The sequence below is a fragment of the Dermochelys coriacea genome, chromosome 1, assembly GCF_009764565.3.
Source record: "Dermochelys coriacea isolate rDerCor1 chromosome 1, rDerCor1.pri.v4, whole genome shotgun sequence".
Classification (NCBI taxonomy): domain Eukaryota; kingdom Metazoa; phylum Chordata; order Testudines; family Dermochelyidae; genus Dermochelys; species Dermochelys coriacea.
The window spans coordinates 350031654-350049884 of NC_050068.2; the positions used below are offsets into that span (position 1 = coordinate 350031654).

The window sequence follows — 18231 nt, forward strand, 5'->3', positions numbered from 1 at the left end:
CCTCAGCAGGATCCCATTTCCTCAGCACTCCCCTCATTGCCTCATGTCTGGCAGCTTATGGAATGCTTCTTGAGTCAACACTCCATTCACTTTTAGATCATGCAGAGCACAAGGACCTGTTCCAAACACATCGGTGGAGTCCATAAGAACAGCATGTTAGGCTGCATGTGGCTCTAATCACAGACTGAACTCCAGTTCAGTTGACAATGTAAAGATCACCAGAAAGGCAGTGACTTCAGGGAACAGCCAAAAGTGGTGCTGTAAAAGGTTTGGAGCAAGAACCTTCTCAACTCTGAAGGCTGGGCTCTTTCAATAGCAGACACACACAAACATGCCAGCCACAAGAATCAGTTTTAGCAGTGTGTTATGACTGACCAAGCACAATACCAGTTCAGATTCAGAAAGAGTGATGAAAGTGCCTTTCACATGTAAAACAAGGAAAAATGGCACGTCAGAGGGAGGGGTGGGTTCAAATACCTATACTGACATTTTTAAGGAGCAAAATTTTACCCTAGTCCCCACTCTTCCCATTGCCAGCTTTTTCTAGCCAATAACTTAGCAGAACCGTGAAATTAAAATGCAAAGCAATGATGAAACCTAAAGGTTAGAAAAGCAAAACAACCTGAAAAGGGGATCTCTTGCATATTTCTACATTCTGTAACCAGTTTTCCGAGCTGCACATTTCTCTTGCACTAGAAGAGAACCTGCTGATCTTTCCCACTAGAACACTTTCTTCACAAAAGCAATAAAAACAAGCTTGTTTAATTTTACAACTGACAGCCCAAGCAAAGTTTGTTACACACGCAGGAAGAGCAGCTTGCATTCTGGAAAAGCGTTCATTGCCTCAGCAGCACTGGGAGCCAAGCGCTTTGGAAGTGATGAAAAAATGTTGGTTGGCCCAGTGACCACCCAGGTGTGATTTCCAAGGCAGTCTCTTGCTCCTCAAGCCAAGTGTGTCACAGAGCAGACACACAGTAATTCCAGGCAGGAGGCAATCATTTCTCGTGTCAAACAAAGGCAGCCCCCTATGCCTCCTTCAATACACTTCTAATCTAGTCTTCCTCAGCCTGAAAGAGTATGACTGTGACAAGCACTTGAGGTTGTGGGTGTATATTGTAAAGTTAGGAAAAACCTATTCCCTGCACATGCTACTATGTAACTGTCCATTTTTAAGAAAACACATCTTCATCGGAAGCCCATGGTATTCGTGTCAGGGACAGAATACTAGATTAAAATGGATCATTGCATGCAGTGTAATTGTAGCTGCATCGATCCCAAGAAATTAGAGAGAAGTTGGTCCAATATTACCTCACCCACCTAGTCTCTCTAAATGGATCATTGGCTGATACAATATGACAATGCCTATGTTCCTACCATCAGGATTCCTTTAGGAACTTGGAGGAACTGAGACAGAGAACAAATACAATGAAGGTGACCTAATGTGCAATAACTTTATACTAGGATTTTAAACCAAGGAAACTTACAAAAAGGGTGCTATGTATTGGTTTTTCCAGATATAAGTGGCACCAGTGTGGAGAACTAAAACAAGTATTTCATGTAGACACACTCAGGTAGTTTATTCTTGAAATTCAGGCTTTTATAAAAAGCAAGTTTTTGCAGAGCCTTACAGAAAACTTTTTTTTTTTTTTAAAGTGCCAATCACTAGTTTAATTTGGACTTAAATCTTTCCCCACTCAGTCCCTGCAACATGAACATTCCATCTTTGTGCAAAGCATAGGGCATATATCATCACCTCAGTAATGTCTCCAAAACCAGTTGTCCTGCACTTGTTTTTGTTTGCGTCACTTAGAAGCATTTTGGGGCAGGGGCCCTGTCTTGTCTGTTTACAGAGCACCTTCTTACATTTATGATGCAAGAATTGTATATGAGAATTTAAAAAGCAAAATTGATGGGTCTAATTTAATTGCCAAGCGGAGGGAAAAAACACAGAAAACTAAATTGCAAAAAGCAGTTTATGCTGTAATAATTTTAGTGTTAATACTATAAAGACATTTATTTAAATTTTATAGTTTTTAAACTTAATATAGTCCCTTAAATAAAGCAGAAAAATTTTATATTAGAGCATCTGGCAAGGTAGGAAGGCTGTGTGCTGAGGTATCATAGGTGGGGCACTCACAAGAGCCACTTCAACAGCAGCTTTCAGTACTGGGTAGGCTTATGCTTCAAAGTGTAAAGCCAAATATAAACCAGAGTGGTGACAGGTGCAGCTATGTGACACTTGGACAGAGGGGAATGCCCTGTTATGCTGAAGAGCAAACAACTGCTGTGTCCAGCTCTTATTGTATCCTTCTCAAGGTCATATCCTGGCATTATCAATGGGAGCCAATTAGAGTGAAAGTAGTAAGACAAAAGTTAATTAAAAAGTATGCTATTTTCACTAGCTTGTGCCAACGGATGTGGTTTTTGTGCAGCAGTTGCCTCCTAGATGGGAATCAATATGGATAGAGCGCTCCTGCCATGGAGTTTTAGTTTTCCCTTAAGACAGAAGCCAAGCTTTGTTTAAATAATGGCAACTTGCCAGCACCCAATTACCTTGAACTGTATGGAATGGAGCAAACAGCAATATGGAGGTGATGTGTGAGGGGCACAACGAAATTCATGTGGCGAGGGTGGGCCAGAGGGGTTCAGAATGTGGAAGGGGGCTCAATGCTGGGACAGAGGGTTGGAGCGGGAGCGGGCTCTGGCTGGGGATGAGTGGTTTGGGGGGCAGGCTGCTCCGGGGCTGCGGCAGGGAGAGAGGACTCCTCCAAGGTCCCTCTCCCTGCAGCAGCACTTGGGTGGGAAGAGGGAGAGGCACCTCTCCCCACCGTAGCAGCTTTGGGGACCAGGGGAGGGGTACCTCTCCCCACTGGCCAAGGCAGGCCCAGGACAGGGCTGGGGACTGCGGGAGGGGCGCCTTTCCCCACCGACTGAGGCAGGTCCACGTCTGAGCTAGGTTGGGAATGGGGTGAGGGGCGCCTTGTGCCAGCCGCAACAGTCCGGGGCTGGCTCTCCCGCCAGCCGCGGCAGGTCCAGGGCGCCTCTCCCCCAGGCCATCGCAGGTCCAGGGCTGGGCTGGAGAGAGGCATGTCTCCCCACTGCAGCCTGAGTGCCTGCGCGGCACTTAATAGGTTGCTGCATGGCTGCGCAACTTACAGGGAACTTAGCCCAGCATGCAATGTTTTAACTTAATATGAGAGGCAAGACCATATTGCATGATGATACCTATAAAGAAACAGCTCCATATTAAAGATGAGATGTGCTGCAGACAACCTATAACTTCACAAGGCTACACTTGGCTTGCGGGTAGCATTTGAGCTACTACTGACTTTTGAACCCCATTTAAAGTTTTAAATTTAGAACATTTGTACCAAACAGTCATCTGGTATAGAAGAAATATCAATATACTTGAGTTTTAGGATTACATTTCAAGGAATGGGAAAACTGTTTTGCAAAATTCCAGATGAGTAAAAATGTGAGGTAGTTCTTCTTACATGAAGTAAAAAGCTAGTAATTTCCTTACCCAAGTCTCTCCTTGCTCTCCTCTGGTGTCAGCTGGTCAAAGGTTTTGGCCTCATCTGCACCAAGGAAAGCATCATGGTCATACTCAAAGTTCTGTGCATCATCATGGACCTTGTCACTGAGTTGCGGGTCATGGTGAACACGGTCCTTCTTGTCCGTGGGTTTGGTGAGGACACAGACCGCACAAAGGGATAGGTACACAAGAAACTGCTGAATGGTCATGACGATTCAAGATGAACCTTTGGGATATTAACAGATAAGTCACTTAGGGGTTTGCTTCTCCCAAGATACTCATTCAGATTCAATATTCTGTGTTTAATAATGAAGGATGGATGAATCCAGACACCTGGAATTTCTGCCTAACTTTTCATTTTGTTCTGCCTTACTCATCCACGGATTACAAGTAGCTACTGCATTTCTATAGGGCCCCCTCTGAGGCTAATCAACAACACCCCGCAGAGCTGCCTTCAGCAAGGCTCTTCCAAGACCTTTATTGTCAAGTCCACAACTAGTGTCTTCAGATTTAAAAAATACAATTGAATCGGTTTAAAGTTATGGGAGTTTGAAAATTGCATACTGAACACGCACCATATTTTGCTGTTTCCAGGTGCACACGCATGTTATGCACTAATTAAGTGCATGCACTAATTAAGTCTGCAGTCTTCAAAACTGGTTTGCTCACATCAATTGTCCGTGCCTTTTAAATTAGAGCCAATTTCTTATAAGCTTGTCTTATTTTGTAGCTCACAATTAGACCTAAACAATTTGAGCCAAGTTTGAAGTGAGTTAGGTCAATAATTTTAAAGTTATTAACATTTAAAATTGACAAGTCTTGGTTAACCATTATCTCATACAGGATTGTTTTGTTTAACATTTTATACCATGCCCATCAGCAGGATATACAAGTGTCTTGCAGACATAAGAAATCCCACTGAAGTCAATGGGACTCCATATTAGTGGATCCCATTTAAGGAACAGGGCCTTAGCCTACTGGACAAACAGACACTATTAAGTCTTTGGCAAATGGCTGCTTTTTAAGTATATGTCTACACAACAAGTGTTACAGTGGCACAACTGCAGCACAGACACTTGCTACAGCAACAGAAGAATTCTTTTCGGTCACTGTAGTAAATCCACCCTTTCCAGAGGCAATAGCTAAAATTGATGAAAGAATTATTCTGTTGATCTCTTGGTACTTACACCAGAGCTTAGGTCAACAGAACTACATCTCTGTGGGGGTGTGAATTTTTCATATCCCTGAGGAAGGTAGTTTGGTTGATCTAAGTTTTAGGTGTTGACGAGCCATAAATCTACAAATGCATAGTGCACTAATAACAGAGAGGCAACAGCTGGCCTTTGTCAACTGGGTCCTGTCGGTCATAGAACTAGGATATTCTCCCCATCATTTCCCCCCCCCTCAATAAATCTTGTGGGACCAGCAGCAAAAATCTACATTACTACCTTAAAGTTGCAGCGTTAAGGACTAAATCAAAAAACAATCAAGTTATTTTTATCCTATAATTCACCATATTTAATGTCTATTAAAAAGATATTCTGTTTCTTTCAAATGTGAGGAATTATATTAGTATCACCTCCATCGGAGGTGCAGCAATATTGATTAAAAAAACAAAACAAAACCCCAAAGATGTACAGCCCTCCAGACAAAAACACTTAGTTTACCACTGTCAAACTCATTCAGTGCAGAGGCATGAATTTCACTTTTTCTGTGGTTTTGGGAAAATTTTAAGACTATATACTCTTCTTGATCTACAACAGAATTCCTACTGATGTCAATGTAAAGTCTGCACAAAGATTAATGGCAGAATGTAGTCTTAATATAGACAATTTTTTTTTCCTTCAAGAAAAGGAGTACTTGTGGCACCTTAGAGACTAACAAATTTATTAGAGCATAAGCTTTCGTGAGCTACAGCTCACTTCATCGGATGCATTTCGTGAGCTGTAGCTCACGAAAGCTTATGCTCTAATAAATTTGTTAGTCTCTAAGGTGCCACAAGTCCTCCTTTTCTTTTTGCGAATACAGACTAACACGGCTGCTACTCTGAAACCTTTTTTTCTTCAGTAACTTCTTGTATTCAGCATCACTCAATGAGAAAACTCTCACTTTTAGGAACATTGTTCCCCAACCCCAACCTCTTTTCTTTACTTCTCTCCCATTTCCTGGGTCTTTATATTGCTTCTCCTTTCTTCCTTCTGCATTTCCTTCACTGAAGTAACTCCCAAATCCACCCACCATGGGTTTCATGCCTGCCCTGCCCCCGCGCCACTCCAGGAAGCAGTTGGGACCTGGGGGGAGGGGGGACATAGGGGTCTGTGTGTTGCCCTGGCCGCCCTTCCAGATACCCCCCTGAAGCTCCCATTCCCGGCCAATGGAACTTCGGGGGAGGTACCTGGAGGAGTGGCCAGGGCAACACACAGACCCCCTGTGCCCCCCTCCAGGTCCCGGCCGCTTTCTGGAGTAGCGCAAGGCAGGGCAGGGCAGGCAGGCAGCCTGCTCTGGTCCCCGAACCCCTCCTGCAGCTGAACCCCCTGCCACACCCACATCCCTCCTGCACCCCAGCCCCCTGCCCTGAGCCACCTGCCACACCCCTCCTGCACCCCCTGGGGACAGAGAGAGGGCTTGGAATGGGGGCAGGAAAGGGGTGGGAAGAGGCGGGGCCTCACGGAAGGGGTGGACTGGGGGCACGGCCAGGTGGGGTGGTCAGTGGTGCGGCCCTCAGGCCAATGTACTAGTCCTCATATGGCCCTTGTGGTCATTTGAGTTTGAGACCCCTGACCTAGATGCTACTTTATTGCCTCCAAATTAAACTATCTCCAAAAGTGATCAAGTTGAACGCTGCAGCCAAATTAGAAATGATACATTGCAGAGAGGTACTACAACGATGCACAGCCTGGATTAAAAGACAATGAATGCAAATACATACTGAGGACTAATGTTTAACTTGGAACAGTTCAAATATTCAGGTTTGATTTATTAGATTCATGCAGTAAGAAGATTCAATTAGGACTATCATAGCCCTAATTGTCCTTAGCCCAAGACATCCAATACAAATAGGTAACAGCAACTGTAGACTATTTATTTTGAATCCTGATCAGTTAGTTCAGTAGTCTTCAAACCCTAGAATCAAATTACAAATGCACATCTCTTCCCCGCACCCCAAATTTTTTTTTAGGAGACAGATATTACATAAAAGTGGACTCATAAAGGGTAAACTATTCTAGACTCCCCAGGTAAGCAAGTGTCTCTCCCATCTCCCACACAAATATTTCCTTTGATTATCTGATTTAATTAGTCATAACTTGAATTTAGAAGTATGAGTGGGTAACATACCTATACCCAATATCTAAATCATAGGCACTCACATTCACCCACTATGGTACAAGTGGAGATGTTTACATAAAGAGTAAAGTCCTGCAAGAAGCAGCTTTATAAAACTAAGTTCTATTTCACAGAAATAGGAGTCATGAAAAAAGCCTCCCACATTAGTTTAAACTACTTCAAGAGGTTAAAAAGCCAACAACAAAAAGGAAAGTTTGCCATCCTTTAAGCAAGTGAAACAAGTAGGAAAAGTTAAACAAACAAACATTTGAACAGTTACTTGAGTCTTCTTGTAAGTCACAGTATTTCTGTTGTTTAAGTGGAGCATAACCACATTACAAATATTAGTTTAAGATGATGTAAATAGCACAGTAAGGAATAATATCCAATGGATTTGTGCAGTCTGTTTGCCACGTGAATCATTGTGAAGTTGTTAGGATGAGATTCAATGCCACATTCAACACAGACGCAAGCTTCCCAGGCAGTGGAAGAGATTAAAGGTTATTATGACAGAAGAAATAATCAGATGAAGATAATCCTGCTATGTAACTAATATTCGCACCAAGAGATATGAAGTTAAAACAGATGGAACAAGCAGCCCTGACAAAGAGCTCCACCATTCATATTACGCAAGAACTCTGTATTTGGAGTTGCCAGTCTCAAAACAGGTCACATTATAACTTGTGATATTGAAGCTAGACATACAGTGGTTATAAATTACAAAGCCTTTATATCAATCATGGTATGTCTTCACATTCTGGTTCTTATCTACGAGAAGATTTAGAAGAATCAGTAGGTACTCAGAGTACCAAAATAAAATAAAGGTAGAGAGAGACTTCAAAGATTTGTACTGTTTTGCTTAGAGAGAGATGTATAAGAAAGAATATTATAGAGGACATACAGCAGATTGCATGGTAAAGAGAAGGCAAAAGAGGAGCCCATATTTAATTACTCATAATACAAGAACAAAGAAACATTACATGAAATCAAAAGGCTGCAAATAACTAATCATGCCCCCACAAACACACAATTCATAATTCATCTATGACTTCATTATCACAAGGTATCATTGAGCCTGAGGATTTAAGAAAGTTTAAAAGAGAATTAGGCATTTGTGGATAATACGACCATCTACAGTGATGTTACCAGAACGGACTGATTTAAATCAAAGTGATTTGAGTCACTGATTTTAATCATGATTTAAATCAGCAAGCAGAAAACCTTGATTTAAATCATTAGTTTTAATCGTTCATTTGTACTTTTATTATTTTCTTAAGGAAAGTTTGATTTTTACTGGTTAGTAACCAGTAAAAATCAATGTTGATTTGCAATTATAGATTTTTATGCTAAATTTGGTGCTTCTTTTTGCTAACCAGGATACACTGTAGCTATACATTTATTTAAGCAATTATATAGCTTAATTTACATTCAGATTCTTAATTTTTACATTTATTATGCTAGAAAATGGTGAATGATGTACAGTGGAGTCGCATCTTACGTGGGGGTTAGGTTCTAAAGTTAGTGCGTAAGGCTAAAATCGCGTATAGTCAAAATTACCCTTGCAAATCCCTTAAATCGCCCATAAAGTACAGTATACTGTACATGGTTTTGTGTATACAACCCTATACAGTAATATGTATACATGTATAAAGTAATGTACAGTATATAATAAAGAGTACATATACAAAATATAGTTTTACAGTACTGTATTTTTAATTACAGGGGGTTGTCAGGGCTTGATGTCGATCCGGGAGACAGAGGTGACGGAGAGCGAGTCGTAGACGAAATGGTCGGCTCTGGTTCAGCTCGAGAAGTTGATTGCGTAGGCTCATCTGCTGCTGGCTGTTTCTTTGAAAAACATGGTGATCGGCAACTGTCGCTATTGTCTCTTGAGCCGCTCAAACATTTCTTGATATGGTCTCCAATAGTCCATAATACTATGTGTGATTTTGAGCCTTCGTTCCATCAGAGGGATAGTATTCAGAAATTAAATCATTCAAGTGTTTCGCTGCTTGGAATACTTCAGCAAATTGGGCTTGTCTTTCTGATTTCGAAGTGTAAGTGCGGTTGGGCATTTTTTTCCAGTCTCATCAGCATTAAAAACTTGTTCTGGAAGATAGCCCTTTTCTTCTATGATTTTCTTTAATTGTTCAGGGTAGGCTTTTGCTGCCTCTTCATTGACAGATGCAGCTTCACCAGTAGTCTGCACGTTTTTGAGGCTCAAGCGGTTCCTAAAACTGTTAAGCCAACCTTGGCTGGCTTTGAATTCCTTCTCATGAGAAAGCTGTCCCTCTTCAGCGGGAGGTTTGAACAGTGCATAGAGGCTAAGAGCCTTTTCTCGCAACGTGTTGCCATCGATAGGCACATGTTTACGGTTCATGTCTTCCAGCCATAAGTTTAATGCCTTTTCAGTCTTCACTAAAGTCTTATCACGCACCTGGCTCGTCACCTTAGCAGTTATTGGAGCACTTGATGCCACGGCTTGACGAATTTCTCTCTTGAATCTTGATGGCACGGATGCTAGATTCGTTGTGGCCATATTTACCCGCCACATTGGAGACCGACATACCGTCTCTCAGTAAATCCAGCACAGCCAGTTTTTCCTCCAGCGTTGGAACAGATCACTGTTTCTTTGGTTGAGCACCAGATGAAGTAGTTGGCTTGCAATTAGGGGCCATGTTGTATGAAAAATACATACAGTATCTTTAAACACTAGAATCACACTCAGTGCAGCGAGATGCTCACGCTACGAGAGGCACGTGGAAACTGAGACTGACTGAGGGAATAGCAGATTCACGTCTCCCAATTCACGCTCACTCCAGGGCATACGCTTATTGAGTGGAATGGTGGGCGGAATAACCCGCACTATTTACAGGTATCTTGTTATTTTTCTTTTTTTTTGCCGAGCGCGTATAGTTGAATTCGCATAAGTTAAATGCGCGTATGATGTGACTCACCTGTATTTCTTATTTATAAATGTATATACTTGTGATTTGTGTCAAGCTCAGCATTTTTTAAAATTTAAGTACCTTAAATGTGCTGGATACATACAAAAAGAATAATCAAAAATAATTTTAAATGCAAAACAACTGATTTATGAAACAAATAAATATTATTTATAGTTAGTGAATTGAACTAATGGTTTCTGGTCACCATGTCCTCCACAATTTCAGAACTAGTAGATCTCATCCTATCACACCTAGTTTTTATAAACAGATTGGAAGAAGAAAACAAGCTTTCCTGCTTTTTCAACTCTCAATTGGTTTCTTAACTTTGAAGGAACTAGTAGTAATTGAACTGAACTAGCTGAATAAACTGAAATGAAGAAAATATTCTCTCTGTACCTGTAGAAGAAGCTACTGCTATCAGAAGCTGGTTTAGCACTTCAGCAAACTCTGGTTCCAGGTGCTCAGCCAGTGATTTCCATCAGTTCAGTGGTCTGACTTTTGTTAAAAATTGGTGATAAACATGTACTGTTTAATACTATTTTTTGTGTATTAAAATCATTTAAATTAAACATGGTAAGTTTAAGCCTTAATATAGGCTGTCATTGCAAATAGGTTTGTTTTTAAAAAATAAACCTGTATTTAGTTTAAATTTTACAAAAATCCAATTTAAATAGAAAATAGATGATTTGTTTAAAAAAATCCCATTTTTATCAACCCTGTATGCTACACAGCAAAAGGGTTGGGTTTTTGCTTAATGAATGTAAACCCTTATGCTTAGGGCATTAAATTGAACACTAAATGAACAAGGCTAAGAAAGAAACTTTTATGAGTAGGTTATTCCATAACTATTCATTGTAGGGTTTCTTATACTTTCTGCTGAAGCATCTGGCTGTTGCCAGACCCAAGTTACAGGATTTGATGGACCACCGGTTGAATCCCATGTAGCAAATCTTGCGTCTCCTATAAATGCCTTAAATCAAGCCTGCCCAACAGAACAAGGAGCAGACAGAGAAAGAACGCAAGATTTAGAAAGGCAACCAACCTACTTTCTGATCAAATTTCACTGCACTTCATATGTCTGTATGGAAAACAAACGCATAAAAGCATTTCCTCCCTCCCAGCTATATAATCAAAACGATCAAACATGGAAATTATAGTGGGTAGGCAGGTGGTCAGTTAGTGATTTATCTTTTGTTCACTGATTGTTAAAAAAAACACAAACAAAACTAAGTTCTGTCACCCTAGTCTTCCCTCTCCCTCCCACCCACCGCTTCACATCTTGCCTCAATTTAGACTGTAAACTTGCTGAAGCAGGGAATCATTTCTGTGAAGAGCCCATTACAATGAGGCCCCAATCCTGACAGGGGTCATTGGGAGTCACTGAAATGCAAATAACTGGTAAGAGAAAGACCTAACTGGCTAAAAAAATAGCTTAATTATAAAGGAGTAAATTTCCTTTCCACAGCAAAGACAAAGCTTTAAGTTGTAGTTTAGTTGAAGAATTTTTGATAAACTGAATGCTGGAACATTTGGAAGGAGGGAGGGGATCATCATCTGGAAACCTCCAAGAATGTCAGGAGTTCTCAATACCTTCTGCAACAGAAACATGTATCAGCATAAAACTAGGATTCCTCAGCTACATAAAGCATTCAGGCAGTCTGTCATCTTAACTGTGCAAGAACATATCTACTCTGAAGGGAGAGAACACCCAGCAAACCTGATTTGCCACAGAGACTCTCATGCAACTGTTCTGTTTGATTTAATTTAATTTAATTTAATTTTGGGACCACGCTGCAATTGCAATATTATTGTTCATTATTTCAAGTTTTGATATTCTAATAAAGGAACATAATTGTACTACTTTAAACAAAAAGTTCTGCCTCCAAAGATCTCAAAATGCTTTACAGACACTAATTCAAATCTCACAACTCTGCTCCAGCCATAGACATTATGGTTATGAAAATTATTAGTACTTATATACTGCTTTACATTTTCAAAGCTCTTACAAACACAAGAAATGTGATAGCAGATGCTTCAGGGAAAAATTTAAATAAATATTCTATAATGAAATTGAAAATTTCCAGAACCACCACCTGGTAAAGGAAATTTTCCGCCAACCTCAGGAAGTTAGTAGTTGGCTTAATTCCTGAAGCATAAGTTTATATCTTTTATGAATATTAAATATTATAATATCCATAATTTTGTTAAAGTTTCTAATCCTACTATGCTGTTGACCTCAGTATCTTGTTGTTTAGTTCATTCCATCACATTAAAAAGGTTTAAATATGTTGTTTTTTGTTTGCTGTATGTCCCTGGGTTCTTGTATTATGAGAAAGATTAAGCAGGAACAGACAAATGACTCTCTCTATACTATGTCATTTTTATATTTCTCTATTTTGTGCCATGATTTTTTCTACTCTTTAAATTAAATTGTCCTAACCTTTTTTAATTGTTCCTCATGTACAACTCTTTCCATGCGTCTAGTCAATTTTATAGCCCTTCTCTGAACCCTATGAGCTGGGATGACCAGAACTAAACACAGTATTCAGGTGGAGAGTAAACATCATATTAAGGTGTCTCCATATTACAATTATGTTTTGAAACCAGTTTGTAATGCTTTCATATAATCCTGTTACAATGACAGAGACAGAATTGTGTCCACTGAAGTTTTTCTGCCTCGGAGATGCCTGAATCATCTATGAGCCCACTCCTCAGATGCAGCCTACTGTATACTAATCAACATTTTCTGGGAAAACTCAGAGCACTCTAATGACATGCACACAGAACATTTCAAGTAGATAATACTCCCAGCTCCGTTTGTTTGGACATACCAGAGCGTAAAGGGAAACCTGCAAAACCAAATGCTTTTAAGGGGGTCCTATCCACACCAGAAAAAAAAGAAGAAAAGAAAAAGAGGTGTGCAAGACTGGTTACAGGAAGATAACCATGTGTCAGACTAGTCTTCTGGTAGGGATAATGCTGTTAGATACCACAATTGCAGAGTTTCATGCATGTTGTATGTAGACACAAATGACACTCTGAAGCAGTTTGTTGGTTCTAACCTGTAAAGTTGTAGCATGGTCAGGACCGTAATCATTTCAAGGTGGATAAAAATAAATGATTTTAAAAAAATGGATTTTTTTTTATTTAAATCGGATTTTTTTTTATAAGTTTTTTCCTCAAAAAGCATTTTATCTGAAGATAGTTTTAATTAAGATACATTATAGCTCAAAGATATCTCATCATGGAATAGGGATTATAAATTCTAGTTCTATAGTCTGAGACAATATATTCATGTAATGTTTAAGAAAAGTTTTGTAAATGTGTTCCAATAGTTCATGGATTAGGGACCCAATCTTATGGGGTTCCACAGGCTTCTGTATAGATTGTTTAGGCTAATCTTTCTATCTACCCAGTGGAACCCAGTGCTCAGCCTAGAAGATACCATCAGAGATGCTTAGTTTTGCAGTTCTCAAACTGTGGATTTGTGTCCCCAGAAGTAACATGCTTGTTAACAGCAAAAATGTTTTAAAATAAATAATATATAGAGGTAAGAAATAACAGACCAACTGTATTGTATCTCTGCAAATTTATGTACACAGAGTCAATCCCTTTCCTCTCTCTAAAAGCGCAAAGTTTCAAAAAGTTCAATGAATAGAAGATTGTTGGGGGCTGAATAGATAGGACAAGGGGAAGAAGCCTGGAGATAAATGTAAGAAGCGAGGGACATATGCTTGTTTTGTTAAAATATTATATGTTTGCTGTTGAAGAAAAAATTCAAGAATACTTAATGTTGTTGTTTTAGTTAAAAAAAAATTAAATGTCTATCTGGTGATGTTCTCCTCCTAATACAGCCTGGCAAGAAAATCCTCCTAATATTAATGATTAACCTGTTGAATTGGAGATAGTGCACCTCCCAATGACTTCATAAATATCTGCTTCAATTACCTTTGGTAAATGAAATAACCAATCATTCCTTTTCTGATATAGCTGTAAAACTAAATCTGAAAGGTTTTCAAAATAAATCACTGTTTAAAAATGTATAGTGTGTCCCTTCTAAAACTGAAACCTACATCTATTTCAGAGTTGTGAAAAATATGTATTAACGTTATAACAACCAACAAGAATGCAGTTTTATGTAGAAAACCATGATTAAATCATGATTTATATCAATTTGATTTAAATAAAATCCACCCTGAATCATTTTAATCATTTCCACCCTATCCAAACATTAGACTCCTCTGACACAATCTCATACCCACTATCAGAGATTTTGTTCCAATGCAAACAAGAGAAAAATCTTTAGCTGAAGTTATTACTAAAGAGAATGTTTTCCTCAAGTCATCAACAGGTCTATAGAATATGACAAAACTTTTGCAACATCTAAAGACCCTCTATATTATGTTACAATCAATAGGAAAAGCAAGCCATCATTTACCTCACTGATGTAAGTTTTTTCCACTAAGTCACAATAAGCAAGCCATGAACTAATAATATGTTTATAATCAACACTAGCCCACTCTCTGTTAAGCTACCTGCATAAATGGGTACTGGGGTTCATCGCTAAGTACTAGGAAGTGGTAATTAATGGCATGGAGTTGAGAGATCTCTACTTGCAACAACAGGAGCTCATAGCAATCTTAACTTGTTTACAACCTTCTGAATGCTGATCTTCATGTTATTCCTTTCTTGCAAATAAGTATCTGCAGCAAGAGGTCACTCACAACAGTGCAACACCTGAAGGGCTCTTTGGCACCTAGCACAAGGGGGTCCTGGTCTATGACTAGAACTCCTAGGTGCTACAGCAATACATTAAAAAAAAAAATCTCTTCCAGCACCCAGAAAAAACATGGACAACACAGCTCAATAAATCTTGAAATTATGCTCAAGTTTGTCTTTTAATAATATTAACATGGATTCCATGAACCAGCCCATGGCCTAATGATATGTCTTGTCACATAGAAACACCAGATCTTTACTCATGATCCTGGTTGAAAATCAGGAGATGCAGTACATACTCAGCTGGTGGCGGAGAGAGGGAATGGTTGACATTACTCAAACAACTGCTCTAGTCAAATACAAAGAAATATTTACTGGCTTTGAAGTTTTTCCATTTCAAAAGCTGGTGGTTACAGCAAAGGTCACTGCTGCATAGGGTGGGCAAGGGGAAAAGAATGCAGCAACCCTCAGCAGGAGGCATGGAGAAACAGCTGTAGTATCCAACTGCAGTGTTTTCATAGAGATGACTATTTTAGAGAGATTGTTTCACGTACCCCCATGTAGCTAATGTGTCAATTTGCAGATCCTCTGGGACAAAGTATAATAGAAATGCAAAATTACTTATTTAAGGGCATTTATACAGGTCTTTTATCATCTGGGTATGTAAACTCTACTTAGTTTTACTAAACATCAATATAAGTAATGGTGAGAAACAGTACAGCAATTTACTGTGGATGAATAAAAAATTCATTCACCCACACAGCTCACATTTCAACAGCTTGAAACCTTATTTGGCTCTTCTGTTAACATTCAGTGAACAAGATGACAGACATGCTGTTTTTTATTAAATAAAAAATTCAATTTTGAAGTGGCGCATCTCCTCTCAATTTCTCAAGGGGTGATGCAATAAAGCAGCACAAACGAACATCCAGTGAGCCACAAGCCATTCCAGATACACGTACAGGGTCACATCCTAGGTCTAAAGAGCTTTTTTAAGTAGTGACAGACTTCAGGCCCTTATAAGTCATACAAGCAGCACAAGCCAAACCACAGGTAAGCTCCTTGTGGGAAGGGCTAGTTTTGAGGGTAGCCCTAAATCTCTGACTGTCCAAAGCTGGGCCTGGACAACAGGGGATGGATCACTCAATAATTGCCCTGTTCTGTTCACTCCCTCTGAAGCATCTGGCACCATCTGTTGGAAGACAGGATACTGGACTAGCTGGACCTGATGTGTCCCAGTATGGCTACTCTAGTATTCTCAATCTAGCGCCCAGCGCCAAACACACAAATGAGGCTGTGTCAATAATGAAGGTTCCTGCTGAATTAAGTCTCACGTCATCAGCCCCGGCTTTCAGGACCCCTAAAGCCCCCTCCCCCCAACTGTGGCCTCTGCCCTGTGAAGCAGTTACACAAACACCAGGGTTGGTTCTGCCGCCACCAGCCGCCGCACCCCGCGTCCCTTCCCGGGCCTGCCCCACGGGGCCCCGCCACGAAGACACGCTGGGGCGCTTGCACGAGGGCGGGCGGGCCGCTGCACCAGCGCACGCGCCCCCCGAGGGGGCGGCCTGGGGCGACCCAGCCCGGTCCCCGAAACAAAGGCGCAACCCCCCCCCCCTTCCAGCGGCAGAACGTCACGGCCAAGCCGCCGCTCCCCGCGTGACCCCCGGGCCAGAGCGCGCCCCCGGGCCGGCCCCAGGCTCCCCCCGCGGGGGCGCCGCCCGGCCCTGAGCACCGAGCGCGCGGGGGCCCGGCCCAGGGCTGCCACCCCCCTTCCCAGGAGACAGGCCCCGGCGCCAGCGGCTGGCGGAGGCCGACACCCCCCGTTACCTTCTCCCGCCAGGAGCCCCTCCGGCTTCGCTCTCCCTCCGCTCGCCACCCGCCGCGCGGACCGGAAACAGCGGCGCCCGCCCCGCCCCCCGCCCGGCCGCCCAATCAGGAAGCGCCCCCGCCTCCCTCGCCGCCACGCGCGGGGCTCGGATTGGGCGCGCCCTCGGCTTCCCTCCCACGGCGCCGGCGGCGACTCGGCCTGGAGTGGCTGGAAAGCGCCACGTCCTCAGGCGCGCGCCGGCTCGCGGGTCCGCCCCCTTCGGGGCTTCCCTCGTCCCTCCGCTCGCGCGCCGGCGTCGAAGGAGGGAGGCGGGTCCCTTCTCTGCGCAAGCGTCGCGGCTGAAGCTGCCACGAGCGCGGAGCGTGACCGTTAGAAAGGGCGGGAAAAGAAGGCTATGACCGTTGGGGGAGGGGCGAAGCTGTCACTGGGAGGCGGGGCAGCCCTGGGCTCTGGGGACCGGTTAGGCGGGTGGCCTGGCTACTCCCGTCGTGGGTCCTGCCTGATCTTGCGACGGGGGCCTGAGGCATGGCGCCCGAGCAGCAGCCGGGGTCCTCTGGCTCCGCAAAAAGAGCAGGAGGGCGGGGGGCACCTGAGAGCCCAACACATTCATCTGAGCAGGAGCTTCCCTGAGCTACGGCGCTCTTCAGCGGCTGCGTTGGGTGGAAAATACTGCGGGCAGAGTTATATACACGGAGACCGTGAAGCGAGGGGTGTTACCCTACGCCCTGTAAGGAGAGCGAGGAGGAGCGGTGACCTGTTACCAGCAGCAGAGCGTTGTTCTAAGTCAGCCATGAAAAATGTTGGCATACTGTAGGGCCGTGCGGGTACCTATGGCAGTGCCACTGATTTGAAGGTCTCCATTGTCCCCAAGTGTGAAATAGTTATGGGTCAGGACAAAGTCACAAAGTTCAGCCACCAGGTTAGCCGTGACAGTATCGGGGATACTGTTCCTGACGGCTTGTGGTCCATCTTTGTGTGGAATGTTGTGTAGAGGCTTCTACGTCCATAGTGGCCAGGATGGTGTTTTTAGGAAGATCACCAATGGACTGTAGTTTCCTCAGGAAGTCAGTGGTGTCTCGAAGATAGCTGGGAGTGCTGGTAACGAAGGGCCTGAGGAGGGAGTCTACATAGCCAGACAATCCTGCTGTCAGGGTGCCAATGCCTGAGATGATGGGGCGTCCAGGATTTCCAGATTTTATGGATTTTGGGTAGCAGATAGAATAGCCCTGGTTGGGGTTCCAGGGTGTGTCTGTGCAGATTTGTTCTTGTGCTTTTTCAGGGAGTTTCTTGAGCAGATGGTGTAGTTTCTTTTGGTAGCCCTCAGTGGGATCAGAGGGTAATGGCTTGTAGAAAGTGGTGTAGGAGAGCTGCCCAGTAGCTGCCACACAACAAAAACATTAACCCAGGAACCTATCCTTACAACAAAGCCCGCTGCCAACTATGACCACATATCTATTCAGGGACACCATCATAGGGCCTAATCACATCAGCCACACTATCAGAGGCTCGTTCACCTGCGCATCTACCAATGTGATATATGCCATCATGTGCCAGCAATGCCCCTCTGCCATGTACATTGGCCAAACCGGACAGTCTCTCCATAAAAGAATAAATGGACACAAATCAGACATCAAGAATTAAAACATTCAAAAAATAGGCGGAGACCACTTCCATCTCCTTGGTCACTCAATTACAGACCTCAAAAAGTGGCTATTCTTCAACAAAAAAAACCTTCAAAAACAGACTCCAAGGAGAGACTGCTAAATTGGAATTAATTTGCAAACTGGATACAATTAATTTAGGCTTGAATAAAGACTGGGAGTGGACGTGTCATTACACAAAGTAAAACTATTTCCCCATGTTTATTCCCCCTCTCC

At 42.4% G+C, this 18231-nt stretch overlaps 1 protein-coding gene across 2 annotated transcripts in view; it reads right to left on the reverse strand.

The window, feature by feature from the left end:
- Positions 1–16523, reverse strand: part of CALU (calumenin) — a 28741-nt gene extending 12218 nt beyond the window's left edge. The window contains exons 1-2 of one of the 2 annotated variants that reach the window (XM_038369725.2): positions 16354–16523; positions 3524–3761 (exon numbers count right to left, since the gene is read on the reverse strand). In XM_038369725.2, coding sequence (XP_038225653.1) covers positions 3524–3744 — 221 coding nt within the window. In that variant the 5' untranslated portion in view covers positions 3745–3761; positions 16354–16523. The remainder of the gene's footprint in view (positions 1–3523; positions 3762–16353) is intronic. The other variant, XM_038369734.2, reaches the window with a different exon arrangement.
- Positions 16524–18231: the final 1708 nt, after the last annotated feature.